The sequence below is a fragment of the Bombina bombina genome, chromosome 11, assembly GCF_027579735.1.
Source record: "Bombina bombina isolate aBomBom1 chromosome 11, aBomBom1.pri, whole genome shotgun sequence".
NCBI classification, from domain to species: domain Eukaryota; kingdom Metazoa; phylum Chordata; class Amphibia; order Anura; family Bombinatoridae; genus Bombina; species Bombina bombina.
In genome coordinates, this window is record NC_069509.1 from 19,837,112 (window position 1) to 19,865,098 (window position 27,987).

Here is a 27,987-nt window from a genome sequence, read left to right on the forward strand (position 1 = left end):
TCTGTCTGTGTGCTTGTATCTTTTGGAGACTTTTTGGCTTCCTTTATTCATTTTTGGAAGTACATACAATATTAATAAAATACACTTTGCTTTTTTACTCCCCGAGTAGTGCCTGCCTATTTTTTCTTGTACCTTTCGTTTCTGGGGCTGATCTCCCTGGCTATGGCACTCCGGTATAGTCTACTCCTCATTGGATGACCTTTGCCTCTTTGGTGTTCCGGATCAGTGCTGCTGCACGCCGTGGCTCTTCCCCTAGGTGGCGGCGGTGTCCGGAGCGGCAGAGTAGGGGTTAATACATATAATGTAGGTGGCGATGATGTTGGGGACGGCAGATTAGGGGTTAATAAGTGTAAGATTAGGGGTGTTTAGACTCGGGGGTTCATGTTAGGGTGTTAGGTGTAGACATAAAATTACTTTCCCCATAGGAATCAATGGGGCTGCGTTAGGAGCTGAACGCTACTTTTTTGCAGGTGTTAGGTTTTATTTCATCTGGCTCAGCACAAGCACGTTTAGCCAGCTCACCGCTACCATAAGCAGCGCTGGGATTACAGTGAGATGTGGAGCTAAATTTTGCTCTCCGCTCACTTTTTTGAGGCTAACGCCAAGTCTAAAAAAACCCATAATACCAGCGTTGTCTTAAGGGAGCGTTGAAAAAAAAAATGTTCAGTAGCAACGCACCCCTGTTACCGCAAAACTCGTAATCTCGGTGTGTGTTTTTTATTTGTAACAGTGTTGTTTTTTTTGTAACTTAGCGTTTATTTTTTTTTGTAATTTAGTAATTTTTAATAGTAGATTTAAATAATTTGAGTAGGGTTAGGGTTTTTTAATATGTAATATTGTTAATGTAATTGGTAGTTTAATTTAGTTTTAGTTTAATAGTTAGGGTAGGTTAATTAATAGTTTACTATAGTTTAATTTAATTCTAGAGGTAAGTTTTAATTTATTATAAGCTAGGGATGTTGTAATTTTAATGTAAAGTTAGCGGGTTGTTAGGTTTAGGGGTTAATAGCTTAATTTAGTTTATGGCGATGTGGGGGGGCTGGCGGTTTAGTGGTTAATAGGTTAAGTTAGTGGTAGTGATGTGGGAGGCCAGGGGTTTAAGGGTTAATACTTTTATTTAGTTGCGGTGGGGTCCGTGAGAGGCAGGATAGGGGTTAATACATTTATTTAGTTGCGGTGGGGTCCGGGAGAGGCGGGATAGGGGTTAATACATTTATTTAGTTGCTGTGGGGTCCGGGAGAGGTGGATTAGGGGTTAATACTTTTCTTTAGTTGCGGTGGGGTCCGGGAGAGGCGGATTAGGGGTTAATACTTTTCTTTAGTTGCGGTGAGGTCCGGGATAGGGGTTCAACATTTTAGTATAGTGGCGGTGTTTAGTGACAGGGTATAAATAAAGTTGGTAAAAAGCCAAATAGCAGCGAGATCGATGACTGCTAGTTAACAACAGTCCGCTGCTCATCGCCCCGTATTTGGTGCGCGGCTTTTTGCTGGCTTTTTTTTATAAATATGGAGAGCGTATTCAGGTCCGCGTTTGCGATGTTAGGCGAGCGTATTGGTGCCGGCAAATGCAACAAAGTTGACAGCTTGATAAATAGGCCTCTTGGAGTTTAACTGCAGCATTTATTTCCACTGAGAAGTAATCCCTGGGATCACTTATGCTATTTGGAGTTGGGACTTAATCTCCAATTGATTGTTTTGGACATATCCTTTTTGCACTAACACATTCACCTAGATTACGAGTCTTGCGTTAGGGTTAAAAAGCAGCATTGAGAGGTCCCAACGCTGCTTTTTAACGCCCGCTGGTATTACAAGTCTTCACTTACGTCAATTGTGTATCCTATTTTTTGTGTATCCTATTTTTTCAATGGGACTTGCATAGTGCCGGTATTACGAGTCTTCCAAAAAGTGAGCGGTAGACCCTCTCCTGTCAAGACTGGTACCTCATTTTAAAGTCAGTAGTTAAGAGTTTTACACTACAACGCCGTAGCATAAAACTCTTAACTAAAGTGCTAAAAAGTGCACTAACACCCATAAACTACCTATTAACCCCTAAACCAAGGCCCTCCCACATCGCAAACACTATAATAAATATTTTAACCCCTAATCTGCCAAACCGGACATCGCCGCCACTATAATAAATATATTAAACTGCCCCTAAACTGCCACACTCCCGCCTCACAAACATTAGTTAAATATTATTAACCCCTAATCTGCCGTCCCTAACATTGCTGACACCTACCTACATTTATTAACCCCTAATCTGCTGCCCACAACATCGCCCCCACTATATTAAAGTTATTAACCCCTAAACCTAAGTCTAACCCTAACCCTAACACCCCCTAACTTAAATATAATTTAAATAAATATAAATAAAATTACTATAATTAACAAAATTATTCCTATTTAAAACTAAATACTTACCTATAAAATAAACCCTAAGCTAGCTACAATATAACTAATAGTTACATTGTAGCTAGCTTAGGGTTTATTTTTATTTTACAGGCAAGTTTGTATTTATTTAGGTAGAATAGTTATTAAATAGTTATTAACTATTTAATAACTACCTAGTTAAAATAAATACAAAAGTACCTGTAAAATAAAACCTAACCTAAGTTACAATTACACCTAACACTACACTATAATTAAATAAATTAAATAAATTAAATACAATTAAATACAATTACAATAAATTATCTAAAGTACAAAAAAAATCCCCACCTGGGGCGCGATCCGATATAGATCGCAGTTTGCGGCGCAAGCGAGGGAACCCGCGTCGCCCGCAGTTTCAGCTCGCAACTCGAGCTATCCAATATGCGGCACCGTCAGTTGCTAGAGTGGCGCAAGTCTCACAAACCAGCGATGTCCAGAAATCTGCGTAAGTACAGATTTTTGGAGTCGCCAGTGACTTGCGCCACGTTAGAAACTGCCGGCGCCTACAAAACCTGACTAAAGTCTAAATCACCCGCACTGTCTAACACGCCTCCTAAACATAGCCCGACACGTCTAACCCTCTATCCGCTATCCCCCCTCACTAGCCTAACAATAAAAAAGTTATTAACCCCTAAACCGCCGCTCCCGTACCCCGCCGCAACCTAATAAAGTTATTAACCCCTAAACCGCCGCTCCCGTACCCCGCCGCAACCTAATAAAGTTATTAACCCCTAAACCGCCGCTCCCGTACCCCGCCGCCAGCTATATTAAATCTATAACCCCCTAAAGTGAGCCCCTAACACCGCCGCCATCTATATTAAAATTATTAACCCCTAATGTAAGCCCCTTACACCGCCGCCATCTCTATTAAAATGATTAACCCCTAATTTAATCTACCTACCCCGCCGCCAGCTATGTTATCTATATTAACCCTAAGTATATTATAGTTAATACATTATATATATTAACTATATTAACCCTAATTATATTAGGGTTAATATAGTTAATATAGCTACTATAGTATTTATATTAACTATATTAACTCTATCTAACCCTAACACCCCTAACTAAATTTATATTAAATTAATCTAATTCATATTATAAACTAAAATATTCCTATTTAAAACTAAATACTTACCTATAAAATAAACCCTAAGATAGCTACAATATAATTAATAATTACATTGTAGCTATGTTAGGGTTAATATTTATTTTACAGGTAAATTGTTAATTATTTTAACTAGGTATAATAGCTATTAAATAGTTATTAACTAATTAATATCTACCTAGTTAAAATAATTACCTAATTACCTGTAAAATAAATCCTAACCTAAGTTACAAATACACCTACACTATCAATAAATTAACTAAATTACAAATATCTATCTAAAAATACAATTAAATTAACTAAACTAAATTACAAAAAATAAAAAAAAGATTACAAGATTTTTAAGCTAATTACACCTATTCTAAGCCCCCTAATAAAATAATAAAGCCCCCCAAAATAAAAAAAATTCCCTGCCCTATTCTAAATTAAATAAAGTTCAAAGCTCTTTACCTTACCAGCCCTTAAAAGGGCCTTTTGTGGGGCATGCCCCAAAGAATTCAGCTCTTTTGCATTTAAATACATATACAATACCCCCCCCATTACAACCCACCACCCACATACCCCTATTCTAAACCCACCCAAACCCCCCTTAAAAAAGCCTAACACTACCCCCCTGAAGATCTCCCTACCTTGTCTTCACCACACCGGGCCGAACTCCTCATCCGATCCGGGCGATGTCTTCCTCCAAGCGGCAAAGAAGAATTCTTCCTCCGGCGATGCCTTCCTCCAAGCGGCAAAGAAGAATTCTTCCTCCCGGCGATGTCTTCCTCCAAGCGGCAGCAAAGTCTTCTTCCTTCCGGCAGCATCTTCCATGAAGCGGCATCTTCAATCTTCTTTCTTCGCTCCGCCGCCGCGGAGCATCCATCCCGGCCGACGACTGAACGACGAATAAGGTACCTTTAAATGACGTCATCCAAGATGGCGTCCGCCGAATTCCGATTGGCTGATAGGAATCTATCAGCCAATCGGAATTAAGGTAGAAAAATCTGATTGGCTGATTACATCAGCCAATCAGATTCACGTTCAATCCGATTGGCTGAACCAATCAGCCAATCGGATTGAACTTAAATCTGATTGGCTGATTCAATCAGCCAATCAGATTTTTCTACCTTAATTCCGATTGGCTGATAGAATCCTATCAGCCAATCGGAATTCGGCGGACGCCATCTTGGATGACGTCATTTAAAGGTACCTCATTCGTCGTTCAGTCGTCGGCCGGGATGGATGCTCCGCGGCGGCGGAGCGAAGAAAGAAGATTGAAGATGCCGCTTCATGGAAGATGCTGCCGGAAGGAAGAAGACTTTGCTGCCGCTTGGAGGAAGACATCGCCGGAGGAAGAATTCTTCTTTGCCGCTTGGAGGAAGACATCGCCGGAGGAAGAATTCTTCTTTGCCGCTTGGAGGAAGACATCGCCGGAGGAAGAATTCTTCTTTGCCGCTTGGAGGAAGACATCGCCGGAGGAAGAATTCTTCTTTGCCGCTTGGAGGAAGACATCGCCCGGATCGGATGAGGAGTTCGGCCCGGTGTGGTGAAGACAAGGTAGGGAGATCTTCAGGGGGGTAGTGTTAGGCTTTTTTAAGGGGGGTTTGGGTGGGTTTAGAATAGGGGTATGTGGGTGGTGGGTTGTAATGGGGGGGGTATTGTATATGTATTTAAATGCAAAAGAGCTGAATTCTTTGGGGCATGCCCCACAAAAGGCCCTTTTAAGGGCTGGTAAGGTAAAGAGCTTTGAACTTTATTTAATTTAGAATAGGGCAGGGAATTTTTTTTATTTTGGGGGGCTTTATTATTTTATTAGGGGGCTTAGAACAGGTGTAATTAGCTTAAAAATCTTGTAATCTTTTTTTTATTTTTTGTAATTTAGTTTAGTTAATTTAATTGTATTTTTAGATAGATATTTGTAATTTAGTTAATTTATTGATAGTGTAGGTGTATTTGTAACTTAGGTTAGGATTTATTTTACAGGTAATTAGGTAATTATTTTAACTAGGTAGATATTAATTAGTTAATAACTATTTAATAGCTATTATACCTAGTTAAAATAATTAACAATTTACCTGTAAAATAAATATTAACCCTAACATAGCTACAATGTAATTATTAATTATATTGTAGCTATCTTACAGCTAGATTTGGAGTTTTGTCGGTAACGACCCGAAAAACTAACGCCCGCGTTTTACTGGCCGCACCATAAAAATAACTCTGGTATCGAGAGTCCAAAAAAAGGCTGCGTTAGGCTCCAAAAAAGGAGCGTAGAGCATTTTTAACGCAGCTTCAACTCTCGATACCAGAGTTGCTTACGCAAGCGGCCAGCCTCAAAAACGTGCTCGTGCACGATTCTCCCATAGGAAACAATGGGGCTGTTTGAGCTGAAAAAAAAACCTAACACCTGCAAAAAAGCAGCGTTAAGCTCCTAACGCGGCCCCATTGTTTCCTATGGGGGAACACTTCCTACGTCTGCACCTAACACCCTAACATGTACCCCGAGTCTAAACACCCTTACCCTTACACTTATTAACCCCTAATCTGCCGCCCCCGCTATCGCTGACCCCTGCATATTATTATTAACCCCTAATCTGCCGCTCCGTAAACCGCCGCTACTTACATTATAGCTATGTACCCCTAATCTGCTGCCCCTAACACCGACGACCCCTATATTATATTTATTAACCCCTAATCTGCCGCCCACAACGTCGCCTACACCTGCCTACACTTATTAACCCCTAATCTGCCGACCGCCAAGCGCCGCCACCTACGTTATCCTTATGTACCCCTAATCTGCTGCCCCTAACACCGACGACCCCTATATTATATTTATTAACCCCTTATCTGCCCCCCTCAACGTCGCCTACACCTGCCTACACTTATTAACCCCTAATCTGCCGAGCGGACCGCACCGCTACTATAATAAATGGATTAACCCCTAAAGCTAAGTCTAACCCTAACACTAACACCCCCCTAAGTTAAATATAATTTAAATCTAACAAAATTAATTAACTCTTATTAAATAAATTATTCCTATTTAAAGCTAAATACTTACCTGTAAAATAAATCCAAATATAGCTACAATATAAATAATAATTACATTGCAGCTATTTTAGGATTAATATTTATTTTACAGGCAACTTTGTAATTATTTTAACCAGGTACAATAGCTATTAAATAGTTAAGAACTATTTAATAGTTACCTAGTTAAAATAATTACAAAATTACCTGTAAAATAAATCCTAACCTAAGTTATAATTAAACCTAACACTACCCTATCAATAAATTAATTAAATAAACTACCTACAATTACCTACAATTAACCTAACACTACACTATCAATAAATAAATTAAATACAATAGCTACAAATAACTACAATTACATAAACTAACTAAAGTACAAAAAATAAAAAAGAACTAAGTTACAAAAAATAAAAAAATATTTACAAACATTAGAAAAATATTACAACAATTTTAAACTAATTACACCTACTCTAAGCCCCCTAATAAAATAACAAAGACCCCCAAAATAAAAAAAATGCCCTACCCTATTCTAAATTAATAGAGTTAAAAGCTCTTTTACCTTACCAGCCCTGAACAGGGCCCTTTGCGGGGCATGCCCCAATAAAATCAGCTCTTTTGCCTGTAAAAAAAAACATACAATACCCCCCCCCCCCCAACATTACAACCCACCACCCACATACCCCTAATCTAACCCAAACCCCCCTTAAATAAACCTAACACTAGCCCCTGAAGATCTTCCTACCTTGTCTTCACCATCCAGGTATCACCGATCCGTCCTGGCATCCGGTGCTGAAGAGGTCCAGAAGAGGCTCCAAAGTCTTCCTCCTATCCGGCAAGAAGAGGACATCCGGACCGGCAAACATCTTCTTCCAAGCGGCATCTTCAATCGTCTTCCATCCGGTGCGGAGCGGGTCCATCTTGAAGCAGGCGACGCGGATCCATCCTCTTCTCCCGACGACTAGACGACGAATGACGGTTCCTTTAAGGGACGTCATCCAAGATGGCGTCCCTCGAATTCCGATTGGCTGATAGGATTCTATCAGCCAATCGGAATTAAGGTAGGAATATTCTGATTGGCTGATGGAATCAGCCAATCAGAATCAAGTTCAATCCGATTGGCTGATCCAATCAGCCAATCAGATTGAGCTCGCATTCTATTGGCTGATCGGAACAGCCAATAGAATGCGAGCTCAATCTGATTGGCTGATTGGATCAGCCAATCGGATTGAACTTGATTCTGATTGGCTGATTCCATCAGCCAATCAGAATATTCCTACCTTAATTCCGATTGGCTGATAGAATCCTATCAGCCAATCGGAATTCGAGGGACGCCATCTTGGATGACGTCCCTTAAAGGAACCGTCATTCGTCGTCTAGTCGTCGGGAGAAGAGGATGGATCCGCGTCGCCTGCTTCAAGATGGACCCGCTCCGCACCGGATGGAAGACGATTGAAGATGCCGCTTGGAAGAAGATGTTTGCCGGTCCGGATGTCCTCTTCTTGCCGGATAGGAGGAAGACTTTGGAGCCTCTTCTGGACCTCTTCAGCACCGGATGCCAGGACGGATCGGTGATACCTGGATGGTGAAGACAAGGTAGGAAGATCTTCAGGGGCTAGTGTTAGGTTTATTTAAGGGGGGTTTGGGTTAGATTAGGGGTATGTGGGTGGTGGGTTGTAATGTTGGGGGGGGGGTATTGTATGTTTTTTTTTACAGGCAAAAGAGCTGATTTTATTGGGGCATGCCCCGCAAAGGGCCCTGTTCAGGGCTGGTAAGGTAAAAGAGCTTTTAACTCTATTAATTTAGAATAGGGTAGGGCATTTTTTTTATTTTGGGGGTCTTTGTTATTTTATTAGGGGGCTTAGAGTAGGTGTAATTAGTTTAAAATTGTTGTAATATTTTTCTAATGTTTGTAAATATTTTTTTATTTTTTGTAACTTAGTTCTTTTTTATTTTTTGTACTTTAGTTAGTTTCTGTAATTGTAGTTATTTGTAGCTATTGTATTTAATTAATTTATTGATAGGGTAGTGTTAGGTTTAATTATAACTTAGGTTAGGATTTATTTTACAGGTAAATTTGTAATTATTTTAACTAGGTAACTATTAAATAGTTCTTAACTATTTAATAGCTATTGTACCTGGTTAAAATAATTACAAAGTTGCCTGTAAAATAAATATTAATCCTAAAATAGCTACAATGTAATTATAATTTATATTGTAGCTATATTAGGATGTATTTTACAGGTAAGTATTTAGCTTTAAATAGGAATAATTTATTTAATAAGAGTTAATTAATTTCGTTAGAATAAAATTATATTTAATTTAGGGGGGTGTTAGTGTTAGGGTTAGACTTAGCTTTAGGGGTTAATACATTTATTAGAATAGCGGTGAGCTCCGGTCGGCAGATTAGGGGTTAATAATTGAAGTTAGGTGTCGGCGATGTTAGGAAGGGCAGATTAGGGGTTAATACTATTTATGATAGGGTTAGTGAGGCGGATTAGGGGTTAATAACTTTATTATAGTAGCGGTGCGGTCCGCTCGGCAGATTAGGGGTTAATAAGTGTAGGCAGGTGTAGGCGACGTTGAGGGGGGCAGATTAGGGGTTAATAAATATAATATAGGGGTCGGCGGTGTTAGGGGCAGCAGATTAGGGGTACATAAGGATAACGTAGGTGGCGGCGCTTTGCGGTCGGCAGATTAGGGGTTAATTATTGTAAGTATCTGGCGGCGACGTTGTGGGGGGCAGGTTAGGGGTTAATAAATATAATATAGGGGTCGGCGGGGTTAGGGGCAGCAGATTAGGGGTACATAAGTATAACGTAGTTGGCGGTCGGCAGATTAGGGGTTAAAAAAATTTAATCGAGTTGCGGCGATGTGGGGGGACCTCAGTTTAGGGGTACATAGGTAGTTTATGGGTGTTAGTGTACTTTAGGGTACAGTAGTTAAGAGCTTTATGAACCGGCGTTAGCCCAGAAAGCTCTTAACTCCTGCTTTTTTTCTGCGGCTGGAGTTTTGTCGTTAGAGCTCTAACGCTCACTTCAGAAACGACTCTAAATACCGGAGTTAGGAAGATCCCATTGAAAAGATAGGATACGCAATTTACGTAAGGGGATCTGCGGTATGGAAAAGTCGCGGCTGAAAAGTGAGCGTTAGACCCTTTTTTAAGTGACTCCAAATACCGGCGGTAGCCTAAAACCAGCGTTAGGAGCCTCTAACGCTCGTTTTCACGGCTACCGCCAAACTCCAAATCTAGCTGTTAGGGTTTATTTTATAGGTAAGTATTTAGTTTTAAATAGGAATATTTTAGTTTATAATATGAATTAGATTAATTTAATATAAATTTAGTTAGGGGTGTTAGGGTTAGATAGAGTTAATATAGTTAATATAAATACTATAGTAGCTATATTAACTATATTAACCCTAATATAATTAGGGTTAATATAGTTAATATATATATATAATGTAATACCTATATTAACTATAATATACTTAGGGTTAATATAGATAACATAGCTGGCGGCGGGGTAGGTAGATTAAATTAGGGGTTAATCATTTTAATAGAGATGGCGGCGGTGTAAGGGGCTTACATTAGGGGTTAATAATATTAATATAGCTGGCGGCGGTATAGGGGGATTAGAGTAGGGGTTAATCATTTTTATATAGGTGGCGGCGGTGTAAGGGGTCAGATTAGGGGATAGATAAGGTAGATGACAGCGGTGTAAGGGGTTCACATTAGGGGATAGATAAGGTAGATGGCGGCGGTTTTAGGGGCTCACAGTAGGGGGTTAGTTTATGTAGATGGCGGCGGGGTCCGGGAGCGGCGGTTTAGGGGTTAATAACTTTATTAGGGATTGCGGCGGGGGATCGCGGTTGACAGGTAGATAGACATTGCGCATGCGTTAGGTGTTAGGTTTATTTTCTAGTTAGTTTAGGGAATTACGGGGCTCCAATAGTCAGCGTAAGGCTTCTTACGGCTGCTTTTTGTGGCGAGGTGAAAATGGAGTAAGATTTCTCCATTTTTGCCACGTAAGTCCTTACGCTGCATATTGGATACCAAACTGCGCTGGTTTGGTATACCTGCCTATAGCCCAAAAAACTACGGGCAACGGCAGAAATATACGGGCGTAACTTCTAGGTTACGCCGTATATAGGATACCAAACCAGCGCAAATATTGGCGTCGCCGGCTTTTGCGGGCGACGATTTTTATCGGATCGACCCCTAGATTACAGAAAATAATAAAAGAATTACAAGATTTTTAAACTAATTACACCTAATCTAATCCCCCTAACAAAATAAAAAAAGCCCTACCCTAGAATAAATTACAAATAGCCCTTAAAAGTGCCTTTTGCGGGGCATTGCCCCAAAGTAATCAGCTCTTTTACCTGTAAAAAAAATTACAAATTCCCCCCAACATTAAAACCCACCTCCCACACAACCAACCCTACTCTAAAACCCACCCAATACCCCCTTAATAAAACCTAACACTAACCCCTTGAAGATCACCTTACTGGGAGACGTCTTCACCCAACCGGGCCGAAGTCCTCAACGAAGCCAGGAGAAGTCTTCATGGAAGCCAGGCGAAGTGGTCCTCCAGACGGGCAGAAGTCTTCATCCAGACGGCATCTTCTATGTTCATCCATCCGGCGCGGAGCAGGTCCATCTTCAAGACATCCGACGCGGAGCATCCTCTTCATCCGAAGGTTCCTTTAAATGACGTCATCCAAGATGGCGTCCCTCAATTCCGATTGGCTGATAGAATTCTATCAGCCAATCGGAATTAAGGTAGAAAAAATCCTATTGGCTGATGCAAGAGTTTAATTGTACCATTTAGGGGAACAATTTACCTTGAAAAAGCAATTGCAAATAATGAGTTTCTCAGTTAAAGAGACAAGAATATAAGTAATAGAGGAAGGGGAGATAGGCTTTTTTGTTTGTTTTTTTTTTTTTGTTTGTTTGTCTGTTTATTTTGTTTGTTTATTATTTGATTTTAAGCAAAATTCAATAAAATAGCCAGCAGCATAAGAAGATATCAATTGGAGTGGGTAGCTTCTGATAGTTTTAAGTTTAGAGACTAAAAGGATGTCCTAAATCTATGTTTCTTTTTCTCTAAATTTTTTATGGAATATGTGAAATCAATGTAACCTATTATTGAGTCTGTTTTTGTTCTGACAAACATTGTTATGTTGCTGATCTTATAAATAAATATACTAAAAAAAAGGATTGAGGTTCAATCCTATTGGCTGATCCAATCAGCCAACAGGATTGAGCTTGCATTCTATTGGCTGTTCCAATCAACCAATAGAATGTCAGCTCAATCCTATTGACTGATTGCATCAGCCAATAGGATTTTTTCTACCTTAATTCCGATTGGCTGATAGAAAAGAACTTTCATTGTAGAAGAAGACGTCGTTTGAAGAGGATGCTCCACGTCGGATGTCTTGAAGATGGACCCACTCCGCGCCGGATAGATGAAGATAGAAGATGCCGTATGGATGAAGATTCTGCCCGTCTGGAGGACCACTTCGCCCGGCTTGGATGAAAACTTCTCCCGGCTTCGTTGAGGACTTTGACCCGGTTGGATGAAGACTTCTAAGGTGATCTTCAAGGGGTTAGTGTTAGGTTTTATTAAGGGGGTATTGGGTGGGTTTTAGAGTAGGGTTGGGTGTGTAGGTGGTGGGTTTTAATGTTGGGGGGGTATTTGTAATTTCTTTTACAGGTAAAAGAGCTGATTACTTTGGGGCAATGCCCTGCAAAAGGCCCTTTTAAGGGCTATTTGTAATTTAGTCTAGGGTAGGGCTTTTTTTATTTTGGGGGGCTTTTTTATTTTGTTAGGGGGATTAGATTAGGTGTAATTAGTTTAAAAATCTTGTAATTATTTTATTATTTTCTGTAACTTAGTGTTTGTTTTTCTTTGTACTTTAGAAAATTTAATTTAATTGTATTTAATTTATTTAATTATAGTGTAGTGTTAGGTGTAATTGTAACTTAGGTTAGGATTTATTTTACAATTACTTTTGTATTTATTTTAACTAGGTAGTTATTAAATAGTTAATAACTATTTAATAGCTATTCTACCTAGTTAAAATAAATACAAACTTGCCTGTAAAATAAAAATAAACCCTAAGCTAGATACAATGTAACTATTAGTTATATTGTAGCTAGCTTAGGGTTTAATTTACAGGTAAGTATTTAGTTTTAAATAGGAATAATTTAGTTAATTATAGTAATTTTATTTATATTTATTTAAATTATATTTAAGTTAGGGGGTGTTAGGGTTAGACTTAGGTTTAGGGGTTAATAACTTTAATATAGTGGCGGTGACGTTGGGTGCGGCAGATTAGGGGTTAATAAGTGTAGGTAGGTGGCGGCGACATTGGGGGTGGCAGATTAGGGGTTACTAAATATAATGTAGGTTTCAGCGATGTTGGGGGCAGCAGATTAGGGGTTCATAAGTATAATGTAGGTGGCAGCGGTGTCTTGAAGATTGTTTACATATACATTGTTTTGCATTGACTTTCATTTAAACTGGTCTTTAGATTGTATTGTTGTGCAGCACATTTTAAACTCTTAAAGGGCAACAGTTATGTCTGAAGCACACAGTAGTTTTTTCCTGCGGGACTTAGAAGCTACACTTAATCAATATGATCAGGACTGTGATGACAATGAAAACACACTGGACAGTCTTTTTTTCCATATTGACGATCTACACAGGAAGATATAAAATTGGATCTTGATTTAAAACTTTTTTATTATACAAGAAGTATGAACATATTCCTAGGGGATTAAGACTCAGTAAATTCCCCTCTTTTTTTGTAACAGATCCTGAATTTATTTCTAAGGGGAACAAGATTTTCAATGACTGTTCTTTTGCTTTAATGGACTTACTCATTGAATATAAGAAACAACAGAGACTTGAACAAATTTCCTTAATTAAGGATATACAGAATGATTTATGGACTTTTCAATCAGACCCTGAGTTCAAAGAATATGATGCAAAATTCGAAGCTAATATGTTATAATTTTCAAAAGATCTTTGGGATTTTAAGAAAAACAAATTAGCAAGAGAGATTATGGCCCATATTTATAAAGCTCCGAATGGAGCTTGAAGGGCCGTGTTTCTGGCATTTCTTCAGACTCGCCAGAAACACCAGTTATGAAGCAGCGGTCTAAAGACCGCTGCTCCATAACCCTGTCCGCCTGCTCTGAGCAGGCGGACAGGAATCGTCGGAAACCAACCCGATCGAGTACAATCAGGTTGATTGACACCTCCCTGCTGGCGGCCGATTGACCACAAGTCAGCAGGGGGCGGCATTGCACCAGCAACTCTTGTGAGCTGCTGGTGCAATGTTAAATGTGGAGAGCGTATTGCTCTCCGCATTTAGCGAGGTCTTGCGGACCTGATCCGCACTGTCGGATCAGGTCCGCAAGACCAATGATAAATAGAGGCCTATGAGTCTAATAGGGTGTATAGGTGGTCTAGAGTTCCACACCAGAATGGTTCTGTAGGTTATGTTAAAAAGGATAATGATTATAAGAAAGGTAAAGTTTTTAAGAAATTGAGATTTGCAGAAACAGATTATGAGGTAGATACCTCTGACCATGATTCACCTGAGGAAGTTGCACACATACAAGGTGCTTCGGCACTTGACAATCCGGATATGGTTGTTATAGAACCTTCAAAAAACAGGGAGGGTGCTATGGCCAATACAACAAGAAAAAAACAAGAAGAGGTAGTAGGGGCAGGAAAGATAAAAGGCAACAGAAGGTATCAGACCAGAACCAATCGGACTCAGATACGCAAATATGTTTAAAAAATGTTGTGAATTTATCACAGTAACAATTATCTAGTGATGAAACTGAGGTCCTTAGCCTAGGTTTAAATTTTTCTCCAACTAGACATTTTAGCCTCTGACACTATACTAGATGTTAACAAATTTGTCAGGAAGTTTACACTAAAAAAACACTTTTTTTGTGGAGGATCAGGTTGGTGTTAATGAGGCTACTACTGATCATCCTATTTCTAATGGTGACCAAACAAAACACAATTTCCTAGACTTTCAAGAACAATGCACTGTAATTGATATGCTTATACTAGGAGATAGTAATGTGAGTATTGATAAGTATTCTATCACAGGATGTAATTTTGGGATTAGGGGGAGTAGAAGTACATTTTATCCGGTACAAACAAGAGGTAAAAGTATTGATCTTTCAAAGAACAGTTGAAGATAAGCTTAAGGCCCTAGCTACTACCACAGAACTTAGACAAAAAAAATCCTCTTTTAGACATCACAATAACCTCATTGGTAAACAATTCAAAGCCCTCACTACTTTGAAAGAGAATACAAACATAGTCATCATTAAAGCATCCGATAAGGGTGGCAACGTTTTAGTGATGGATAGAGAATACTACCAGTCAGAGGCTATGCACCAACTAAGAGACATTACTGTTTATGAAAAATTGAAAGAAAATCCTACAAAGAAATTTAGAGGTATTTTGGAAAAAATTTTGGATCTTGCTTGTCAAACAGGTATTTTGACTAAATATAAAAAGGAATGTTTTTTGCCAGTAGCACCTAATATTGCTTTTTTCTATTGTCCTCCCTAAACTACACAAAGATCCTGTTCACCCCCCAGGTCGTCCCATAATATCGGGTATTGACTCCCTTTTGGAGCCTACCCCTGAGCTTATTGATTCGTATTTACAGCCTTTGGTAAGTGATCTTATGAGTTTTATACAGGATTCGATTCAGGTATTGAACAGTATGCAGAACCTCCATTGGAAGTCTTCATACAGATTTGTTACAGTTGATGTAGCGTCTTTGTACACCTCCATTCCACACCACAAGGGGTTACAGGCCATTTCTATATACTTGATAGAATGTCAGTATATTCTGAGGACATTAAACATTTTTTGAAAATTTCATTGGAGTTTTTGTTGACTCATAATTATTTTCTGTTTGATGGGTCTTTCTATCTGCAGAGACGTGGAACTGCGATGGGGGCCAAATTTGCCCCCTCGTATGCCAACCTGTACATGGGTTGGTGGGAGATGCTCCACATCTATGCAGATAGTAACCCTTTCAGAAATCACATAATTTATTTTGGTCGTTATATTGATGACCTCTTGTTGGTGTGGGATGGAGATGAACAATCTGTTGTCTCCTTTTTTTGAATACTTAAACCACAATGATTTCAATTTGAATTTTGTTGGCACACAAAGTGCTTTAAAAATTAAATTTTTGGACATTGAATTGTCTGTTGATCTTGATAATTCTGCGGTCATTACAGACTTGTATAGAAAAGCAACAGGAGGCAACACAATATTTAACTTTGAGTCATGCCACCCTAGACATGTCTTAAAAGCCATACCCAAGGGTCAGTACATTCGTACTAAAACAATTTGTTCAACTGCAGATCTCTTTAAACAACAATGTGACTCCCTAACAGAAAGATTAGTGGCAAGGGGGTATAAAGAAGATCTGCTTAATTCAACTAGAATTTTGATTGATGATATTCCACGAGAATCTCTATTAACATACAAAAAGTGTAAATCTAAGAATAGAGAGCAGGGTAGGGACAATAAAATTATCTTTAGTACCTATAGCTCTGAATTTAGGGAACTGTGTAATATTGATTGTTTACCAATTTTGAAGGTAGATCCCATTGTGTCTCAAGTAGTCTCTACAGGCATTCGCTGTGTCTCTAAGAAAGCAAGAACAATAGGCAATACCGTGGCCCCCTCATTTCTTCCAGAAAGAAAAATTAGCACATGGCCTAAAAAAAGGTTAGGTTTCTATAAATGTAAGGCCACAATCTGTAAGACCTGCAATTATGTTGTAGAATGAGATGTAGTCAAGTCTCATATTACCAGCAGGGAATATAAAATAAGATACAGTTTAAATTGTAAGTTCACCCATACTGTGTAGACCTGTAGGGGGTGCCAGATCCAATATACCAAAAGACCTAAGATAATAGTATTTCTATGATCATTTTAAACTGCCAGGCTCACTTTAATTTAATTTAGGTAATTGTATTTAATTTAGTTTATTTATTTAATTATAGTGTAGTGTTAGGTGTTAGTGTAACTTAGGTTAGATTTTATTTTACAGGTACTTTTGCATTTATTTTAGCTAGGTAGTTAGTAAATAGTTAATAGCTATTTAATAACTAATCTACCTAGTTAAAATAAATACAAACTTGCCTGTAAAATAAAAATAAATCCTAAACTAGATACAATGTAACTATTAGTTATATTGTAGCTAGCTTAGGGTTTATTTTATAGGTAAGTATTTAGTTTTAAATAGGAATAATTTATTTAATGATAGGAATTTTATTTAGATTTATTGTAATTATATTTAAAGGACCAGTCAATACAGTAGATTTGCATAATCAACAAATGCATGATAAGAAGTCTGAACTTCAGATGAGTGGTAGATTTTTGTTAAATAAATTGCATATTTATGTCTATTTCCACTCCCCCTGTATTGTGTGACAGACATCAGCCAATCACAAATGCATATATGTATATAATGTGAATTCTTGCACATGCTCAGTAGGAGTTGGTGACTCAAAAAGTGTAAATATAAAAAGACTGTGCACGTTTTGTTAATGGAAGTAAATTGGAAAGTTGTTTAAAATTGCTGCTCTGTCTGAATCATGAAGTTTAATTTTGACTTTAGTGTCCCATTAAGTTAGGGGGTGTTAGAGTTAGGGTTAGACTTAGGTTTAGGGGTTAATAACTTCAATATAGTGGCGGAGATGTTGGGGGCGGCAGATTAGGGGTTAATAAATGTAGGTAGGTTGCGGCGACATTAGGGGCGGCATAGTATAGGTTAATAAATATAAATTGTGCACAAACACGTACGACCAGCTCACCGCTGACTTAAGCAGCGCTGGTATTGGAGTGCGGTAAGGAGCAAAATTTTGCTCAATGCTCACTTCTTGTCTTTTAACGACGGTTTTCTGAAAACTCGTAATACCAGTGCTGCAGATAAGTGAGCGGTGAGGGAAAACTTCTCGTTAGCACCGCATAACTCCTAACGCAAAACTCAAACTCGTAATCTAGGCCTTAGTGAACACCTATAGATCACTGATGAAGCGCATCTGAGCATGCACAGAACGTGTTAGATCCCTTGCACCTGCCCTGTACACTGAATATTGATTCACTTGTAAAAGCTTGAATAAACCACATTTCGTTATCGATTCTATAAGTCCTTGTTCTTTTTGGTCTACATATATATATATATATATATACACATATACATATATATATATATATATATATATATATATATATATATATATATATATATATATATATATATATATATATATATATATATATATATATATATATATATATATTATGATTAAGGCTCCACAGGAGCTGAAACGCGTCAGACGCCCACCCCAGCCCTCCTCACTGCCGTAATTCATAGCCATTTGCCTATTGCATAACTCTTATGGAGCTTTTAATAAGAAATTCTAAATAAATACTCACTTTGCTTTTAGCTCTTTGCCTGGACTTCTTGTTTTTGTATATATATATATATATATATATATATATATATATATATATATATATATATATATATATATATATATATATATATTTGTTTATGTATGTATGTGTGCATTTATATATGGTTTTGGTGCAGGTGTATATGTGTGTAAGTATGTTTATGTATTATGTGTGTAAGTATATTTTTGTATTATGTGTATAAGTATGTTTACGTATTATGTGTATAAGTATGTTTATGTATTATGTATATAAGTATGTTTATGTATTATGTATATAAGTATGTTTATGTATTATGTATATAAGTATGTTTATGTATTATGTATATAAGTATGTTTATGTATTATGTGTATAAGTATGTTTATGTATTATGTATATAAGTATGTTTATGTATTATGTATATAAGTATGTTTATGTATTATGTGTGTAAGTATGTTTATGTATTATGTGTATAAGTATGTTTATGTATTATGTGTATAAGTATGTTTATGTATTATGTGTATAAGTATGTTTATGTATTATGTATATAAGTATGTTTATGTATTATGTATATAAGTATGTTTATGTATTATGTGTATAAGTGTTTATGTATTATGTATATAAGTATGTTTATGTATTATGTGTATAAGTATGTTTATGTATTATGTATATAAGTATGTTTATGTATTATGTATATAAGTATGTTTATGTATTATGTGTATAAGTATGTTTATGTATTATGTATATAAGTATGTTTATGTATTATGTATATAAGTATGTTTATGTATTATGTGTGTAAGTATGTTTATGTATTATGTGTATAAGTATGTTTATGTATTATGTGTATAAGTATGTTTATGTATTATGTGTATAAGTGTTTATGTATTATGTATATAAGTATGTTTATGTATTATGTGTATAAGTATGTTTATATATTATGTATATAAGTATGTTTATGTATTATGTGTATAAGTGTTTATGTATCATGTATATAAGTATGTTTATGTATTATGTGTATAAGTATGTTTATGTATTATGTGTATAAGTATGTTTATATATTATGTGTATAAGTATGTTTATGTATTATGTATATAAGTATGTTTATGTATTATGTGTATAAGTATGTTTATGTATTATGTATATAAGTATGTTTATGTATTATGTGTATAAGTGTTTATGTATTATGTGTATAAGTATGTTTATGTATTATGTATATAAGTATGTTTATGTATTATGTATATAAGTATGTTTATGTATATAAGTATGTTTATGTATTATGTGTGTAAGTATGTTTATGTATTATGTATATAAGTATGTTTATGTATTATGTATATAAGTATGTGTATGTATTATGTATATAAGTATGTGTATGTATTATGTGTATAAGTATGTGTATGTATTATGTGTATAAGTATGTTTATGTATTATGTGTATAAGTATGTTTATGTATTATGTGTATAAGTATGTTTATGTATTATGTGTATAAGTATGTTTATGTATTATGTGTATAAGTATGTTTATGTATTATGTGTATAAGTATGTTTATGTATTATGTGTATAAGTATGTTTATGTATTATGTGTATAAGTATGTTTATGTATTATGTGTATAAGTATGTTTATGTATTATGTGTATAAGTATGTTTATGTATTATGTATATAAGTATGTTTATGTATTATAAGAAAAAGAAGCACAGAGGCGCCAACATGGCCTAGTAACGTCACGGCAGTCGGATACAAAACATCAGCAGGATAGGAAATATACTCACAAGCGTAGCGCACCCAAATGGTGCTATTGTGGCAGCCTGGAACATCAAACAGTGGTCCAGCTCACTGGTGTCTCCAGCCAGATAGAGATGATCCTTGGCGAGGGCCTATCCTATGATGCCTATAAGGGCAAAAAAGGCACACACATAGCCCAGTAACGTTTGTACACCAGATAAAAAAGGAGGATTCAAGGTTGTACTTACAGGAAACAAAGCACCACCAGGTGCAATATCAGCAGTACTGGGACCTCTCAGCCGCCCAGTGGACTGTGGAATCCAATTTGCAGGATGCAGAAAATCACCACTTTGGAAGATAGGACTAGCACACACACTCTGCCCCCAAACTGGAGCAGAATAATTGTGATAAAGCAAGTGTATATTTAAAAACTTTTATTTTAAAACCAGCGACATGTTTCTCAGCCACCACAGGCTGTTTCCTCAGGCTATGTTAAAATGTTAACAACACTTGCTTTATAAAGACAATAGAACACATAAAACTAAATCTGATAGGCTAATTAATTTCTAAAGTGTGAACACCTGTTACACAGGTCAGCAGTTGGTAGTCATGGAAACCCCTATATCCAAAGCTCTCATATGTAAAACAAACCATTTTGAGCAAATCCCAAATAAGAATAGATATCTCTGTATTAACCTCCATACCATTGCCAAACCCAAAATAGACAATAGCAATAACCTTGTAACCCTTCAAATTAAGATTAAAAAATAAAAAATGGAGAACAGTAATATAACAATCACAATAAAAACATTTGTTATACACCTCAAAATAAAATAATCACAATATGTACAACAATATAATATACCCACATAAAAAACATAAGCAAGATACATGTATTTTAATAGTCTCTATTCTACATATAATCACTTAATATGCCTGACCACATGTATGTTTTATATCACAATAGATCTATATTTTTCCTTTAGTATCATGGTAATCTTATAAGTAATAATAATATTAAAGTGCTATACCGCTAATGTAAGTGGAAAAATAAAAAAATTGTTACACAGTATTTCGCCTGTGTAACAATTTTTTTAATTTTTTTATTTTTCCACTTACATTAGCGGTATAGCACTTTAATATTATTATTACTTATAAGATTACCATGATCAGATGAATTATTTTTAGGATACAAGGGTATCTTTATGTTGGACCAATGATCACATATATTTATATATATACTTTCTGCACGCCATTTAGATAAAGCTTTAGGTTTTGATTACATTCCACACTTTATTCTTGGCTTATCATTTTTATTATATATTATAAATATCTTGTTAGTACATTTATATTAAATATAGGTACATACATTTTGCATATAAGATATCACAGATAGGGTTTAACATTAGTTAGTCATTGTGTCATTTTTATCTTTCCCACAAGGTTTAAACTGTCTTACAATGGAATAATCTTTCTATGGCTTAGGTGCTCTAGAGTTGCATTTTACATTTTATTTAATATGCGGTAGCATGCAAAAGCTTAATTATATATTGGGTTGAGATTCCCTCTTAGTAAATTTATTTATATATTCATGTTGACACATCTAGTATTAATTACTTGTTATAGGTTTGCACATAAGGCGATTACTTATTTATTATTTATTTATTTTTTAATTTTTTTATACTTAATACAGAGATATCTATTCTTATTTGAGATTTGCTCAAAATGGTTTGTGTTACATATGAGAGTTTTTTTGTTAGGGCAGAGAAATAAATGTCACACTTTAAAGGAGGGTTCAATGTAGATATAATACCAATTAAGGTCTATAATACTAAAGGAAAAATATAGATCTATTGTGATATAAAACATACATGTGGTCAGGCATATTAAGTGATTATATGTAGAATAGAGACTATTAAAATACATGTATCTTGCTTATGTTTTTTATGTGGGTATATTATATTGTTGTACATATTGTGATTATTTTATTTTGAGGTGTATAACAAATGTTTTTATTGTGATTGTTATATTACTGTTCTCCATTTTTTATTTTTTAATCTTAATTTGAAGGGTTACAAGGTTATTGCTATTGTCTATTTTGGGTTTGGCAATGGTATGGAGGTTAATACAGAGATATCTATTCTTATTTGGGATTTGCTCAAAATGGTTTGTTTTACATATGAGAGCTTTGGATATAGGGGTTTCCATGCCTACCAACTGCTGACCTGTGCAACAGGTGTTCACACTTTAGAAATTAATTAGCCTATCAGATTTAGTTTTATGTGTTCTATTGTCTTTATAAAGCAAGTGTTGTTAACATTTTAACATAGCCTGAGGAAACAGCCTGTGGTGGCTGAGAAACATGTCGCTGTTTTTAAAATAAAAGTTTTTAAATATACACTTGCTTTATCACAATTATTCTGCTCCTGTTTGGGGGCAGAGTGTGTGTGCTAGTCCTATCTTCCAAAGTGGTGATTTTCTGCATCCTGCAAATTGGATTCCACAGTCCACTGGGCGGCTGAGAGGTCCCAGTACTGCTGATATTGCACCTGGTGGTGCTTTGTTTCCTGTAAGTACAACCTTGAATCCTCCTTTTTTATCTGGTGTACAAACGTTACTGGGCTATGTGTGTGCCTTTTTTGCCCTTATAGGCATCATAGGATAGGCCCTCGCCAAGGATCATCTCTATCTGGCTGGAGACACCAGTGAGCTGGACCACTGTTTGATGTTCCAGGCTGCCACAATAGCACCATTTGGGTGCGCTACGCTTGTGAGTATATTTCCTATCCTGCTGATGTTTTGTATCCGACTGCCGTGACGTTACTAGGCCATGTTGGCGCCTCTGTGCTTCTTTTTCTTATAGATCACGCCACACCAGGATGACCGTCCTATGACAGAGAGCTGCCTTCTTTCTTTTGGATTATTCTTTGTGCGGACATTTTATTATTTGATTACACCAATATCATCTGTAAGCATATCATCTCTAATAATCTGATATAAGTGTGCTAGGTTTATTGTATATTCTCTTAATTATCTGTATATATTTGCTTACCTGTTTGCTGCTTATTGTTAGCGCCCCCTAGGAGTGTGGTGTATGTTCTATATGCACTACCCTCCTTATATCTTTTGTTTATGTATTATGTGTATAAGTATGTTTATGTATTATGTGTATAAGTATGTTTATGTATTATGTATATAAGTATGTTTATGTATTATGTGTATAAGTATGTTTATGTATTATGTGTATAAGTATGTTTATGTATTATGTGTATAAGTATGTTTATGTATTATGTGTGTAAGTATGTTTATGTATTATGTGTGTAAGTATGTTTATGTATTATGTGTGTAAGTATGTTTATGTATTATGTATATAAGTATGTTTATGTATTATGTATATAAGTATGTTTATGTATTATGTATATAAGTATGTTTATGTATTATGTATATAAGTATGTTTATGTATTATGTGTGTTTATATGTTTATGTATTATGTGTGTTTATATGTTTATGTATTATGTGTGTTTATATGTTTATGTATTATGTGTGTTTATATGTTTATGTATTATGTGTATAAGTATGTTTATGTATTATGTGTATAAGTATGTTTATGTATTATGTGTATAAGTATGTTTATGTATTATGTGTATAAGTATGTTTATGTATTATGTGTATAAGTATGTTTATGTATTATGTGTATAAGTATGTTTATGTATTATGTGTATAAGTATGTTTATGTATTATGGGTGTTTATATGTTTATTTATTATGGATGAAGTCTATTATTCTAAATGTTCATGAACAATAAAAAATGACTAATTAAGCATATTTTTTGTCGTACAACAACTTAGCCTGTAATGTTACTATGCGACAGATATAAAGCTCAAGCGCTGACCGACACGTTATTGTGCACTTGACACCATTGCTCGAGTGATAAAAAGAACTTGACTTGTAATATGAGTGTAAAATGGGAGATGTAAGAATTATGTTCTAGAGATTATTTTAAGGAATTTGAAACCTAACAATTTTCTTTTGTGATTCAGAAATAGTAGACAATTTTAATAAAGGCCCATATTTATCAAGCTCCGAACGCTAAAGACGCTGCTCCATAACCTGTCCGCCTGCTCTGAGCAGACGGACAGACATCGCCGGAAATCAACCCGATCGAGTGCGATCGGGTTGATTGACACCTCCCTGCTGGTGGCCAATTGGCCACGAGTCAGCAGGGGGCGGCGTTGCACAAGCAGCTCTTGTGAGCTGCTGGTGCAATGTTAAATGCGGAGAGCGTGTTGCTCTCCGCATTTAGCGAGGTCTTGTGGACCTGATCCGCACTATCGGATCAGGTCCGCGAGACCTTTAATAAATAGGGGCCAAAGAGTCTAATTTAATTCTTTTATCAAATTTGCTTTGTTCCCAAGCTATTCTGTGTTGAAGAGATACCTAGGTAGCATCTGGAGTGCTACATGACAGGAAATAGTGCTGCCCTCTAGTGCTCTTGCAAATGGATAACATTCCTACAAACGTGCTGGGATATAGAGATGTGCACTCTCCTGAACTTACGTCTCTGTTTTTCAACAAAAGATACCAAGAGAACAAAGCAAATCTGATAATAGAAGTTAATTATAAAACTGTTTAAAATGTCTGCTGTATCTGAATCAGGAAAATGTTCTTTTGGTTTTATGTCCCTTTAACACTTGTGTGTTTCTCTCTACTTGTCCCCTAGGCCTATATACATATACACATACCCTGAGTGTCTCCTAGGCCTATATACATATACACATGCCCTGAGTATCTCCTAGGCCTATATACAAATACACATGCCCTGAGTGTCTCCTAGGCCTATATACATATACACATACCCTGAGTGTCTCCTAGGCCTATATACATATACACATGCCCTGAGTATCTCCTAGGCCTATATACAAATACACATGCCCTGAGTGTCTCCTAGGCCTATATACATATACACATGCCCTGAGTGTCCCCTAGGCCTATATACATATACACATGCCCTGAGTGTCTCCTAGGCCTATATACAAATACACATGCCCTGAGTGTCCCCTAGGCCTATATACATATACACATGCCCTGAGTGTCCCCTAGGCCTATATACATATACACATGCCCTGAGTGTCTCCTAGGCCTATATACATATACACATGCCCTGAGTGTCCCCTAGGCCTATATACATATACACATGCCCTGAGTGTCTCCTAGGCCTATATACATATACACATGCCCTGAGTGTCCCCTAGGCCTATATACATATACACATGCCCTGAGTGTCTCCTAGGCCTATATACATATACACATGCCCTGAGTGTCCCTTAGGCCTATATACATATACACATGACCTGAGTGTACACTAGGCCTATATACATATACACATGCCCTAAGTGTCCCCTAGGCCTATATACATATACACATGCCCTGAGTGTACCCTAGGCCTATATACATATACACATGCCCTGAGTGTACCCTAGGCCTATATACATATACACATGCCCTGAGTGTCCCCTAGGCCTATATACATATACACATGCCCTGAGTGTCCCCTAGGCCTATATACATATATACATGCCCTGAGTGTCCCCTAGGCCTATATTTATATACACATGCCCTGAGTGTCCCCTAGGCCTATATACATATACACATGCCCTGAGTGTCCCCTAGGCCTATATACATATATACATGCCCTGAGTGTCCCCTAGGCCTATATTTATATACACATGCCCTGAGTGTCTCCTAGGCCTATATACATATACACATGCCCTGAGTGTCTCCTAGGCCTATATACATATATACATGCCCTGAGTGTCCCCTAGGCCTAAATTTATATACACATGCCCTGAGTGTCCCCTAGGCCTATATACATATACACATGCCCTGAGTGTCTCCTAGGCCTATATACAAATACACATGCCCTGAGTGTCCCCTAGGCCTATATACAAATACACATGCCCTAAGTGTCCCCTAGGCCTATATACATATACACATGCCCTGAGTGTCCCCTAGGCCTATATACACATGCCCTGAGTGTACCCTAGGCCTATATACATATACACATGCCCTGAGTGTCCCCTAGGCCTATATACATATACACATGCCCTGAGTGTCCCCTAGGCCTATATACATATACACATGCCCTGAGTGTCCCCTAGGCCTATATACATATACACATGCCCTCAGTGTCCCCTAGGCCTATATACATATACACATGCCTGAGTGTCCCCTAGGCCTATATACATATACACATGCCCTGAGTGTCTCCTAGGCCTATATACATATACACATGCCCTGAGTGTCTCCTGGGCCTATATACATATACACATGCCCTGAGTGTCCCCTAGGCCTATATACATATACACATGCCCTGAGTGTCCCCTAGGCCTATATACATATACACATGTCCTGAGTGTCCCCTAGGCCTATATACATATACACATGCCCTGAGTGTACCCTAGGCCTATATACATATACACATGTCCTGAGTGTCTCCTAGGCCTATATACAAATACACATGCCCTGAGTGTCCCCTAGGCCTATATACATATACACATACCCTGAGTGTCTCCTAGGCCTATATACATATACACATGCCCTGAGTGTCTCCTAGGCCTATATACATATACACATGCCCTGAGTGTCTCCTAGGCCTATATATATATACACATGCCCTGAGTGTCCCCTAAACCTATATACATATACACATGCCCTGAGTGTCCTCTAGGACTATATACATATACACATGCCCTGAGTGTCCCCTAGGCCTATATACATATACACATGCCCTGAGTGTCCCCTAGGCCTATATACATATACACATGCCCTGAGTGTACCCTAGGCCTATATACATATACACATGCCCTGAGTGTCCCCTAGGCCTATATACATATACACATGCCCTGAATGTCCCCTAGGCCTATATACATATACACATGCCCTGAATGTCCCCTAGGCCTATATACATATACACATGCCCTGAGTGTCTCCTAGGCCTATATACATATACATATACACATGCCCTGAGTTTCCCCTAGGCCTATATACATATACACATGCCCTGAGTGTCTCCTAGGCCTATATACATATACACATGCCCTGAGTGTCTCCTAGGCCTATATACATATACACATGCCCTGAGTGTCCCCTAGGCCTATATTTATATACACATGCCCTGAGTGTCCCCTAGGCCTATATACATATACACATGCCCTGAGTGTCCCCTAGGCCTATATACATATACACATGGCCTGAGTGTCCCCTAGGCCTATATACATATACACATGCCCTGAGTGTCCCCTAGGCCTATATTTATATACACATGCCCTGAGTGTCCCCTAGGCCTATATACATATTCCCTGAGTGTCTCCTAGGCCTATATACACATGCCCTGAGTGTCCCCTAGGCCTATATACATATACACATGCCCTGAGTGTCCCCTAGGCCTATATACATATACACATGCCCTGAGTGTCTCCTAGGCCTATATACATATACACATGCCCTGAGTGTCTCCTAGGCCTATATACATATACACATGCCCTGAGTGTCCCCTAGGCCTATATTTATATACACATGCCCTGAGTGTCTCCTAGGCCTATATACAAATACACATGCCCTGAGTGTCTCCTAGGCCTATATACAAATACACATGCCCTAAGTGTCTCCTAGGGGGACGGCTCACTCAGTCCTGTGTCACACTGACGTTGCCCTGGTGCTGTGTTAGATAATCTATAAGTCGAGAGGCTACATCATCAGATATTATCATACAAACCATCTTATGACTTTTAGATGAGAAATCTAAATAAAAAAAAAATGAGTACCTGTCATTTTCTTAGCATTATCAAGCAAAGTCTTTACTTCAGGAACTTCTTCTTGTGAAATCCCCTTCTTAACACTGAAATAAGAACAAGATGTTAATACTCCAGGAACAACAAAGCCAATGTTATTACTTCTAAAATACCTTTTTATAATGCGTTGTATTTTATTTTTAGAGATTTGCAGCCAAGAAATTTTCATTTTGGACAAAAATAATTTTCCGAATATTCAGGCATATACATACACACACATACATATTAACACACACACATATACACACACACATACATATTAACATACACACATACATATTAACACACACACACTTATATACACACACATACATATTAACACACACATACATATTAACATACACACACATACATATTAACACACAGACGCATACACA

At 37.1% G+C, this 27,987-nt stretch overlaps 1 protein-coding gene across 1 annotated transcript in view; it reads right to left on the reverse strand.

Annotated features, from left to right (window-relative positions):
• LOC128641566 (uncharacterized) overlaps nt 1-27,987 on the reverse strand; it is a 55,170-nt gene that overhangs the window by 20,287 nt on the left and 6,896 nt on the right. The window contains exon 3 of the mRNA XM_053694106.1: nt 27,584-27,657. Coding sequence (XP_053550081.1) covers nt 27,584-27,657 — 74 coding nt within the window. The remainder of the gene's footprint in view (nt 1-27,583; nt 27,658-27,987) is intronic.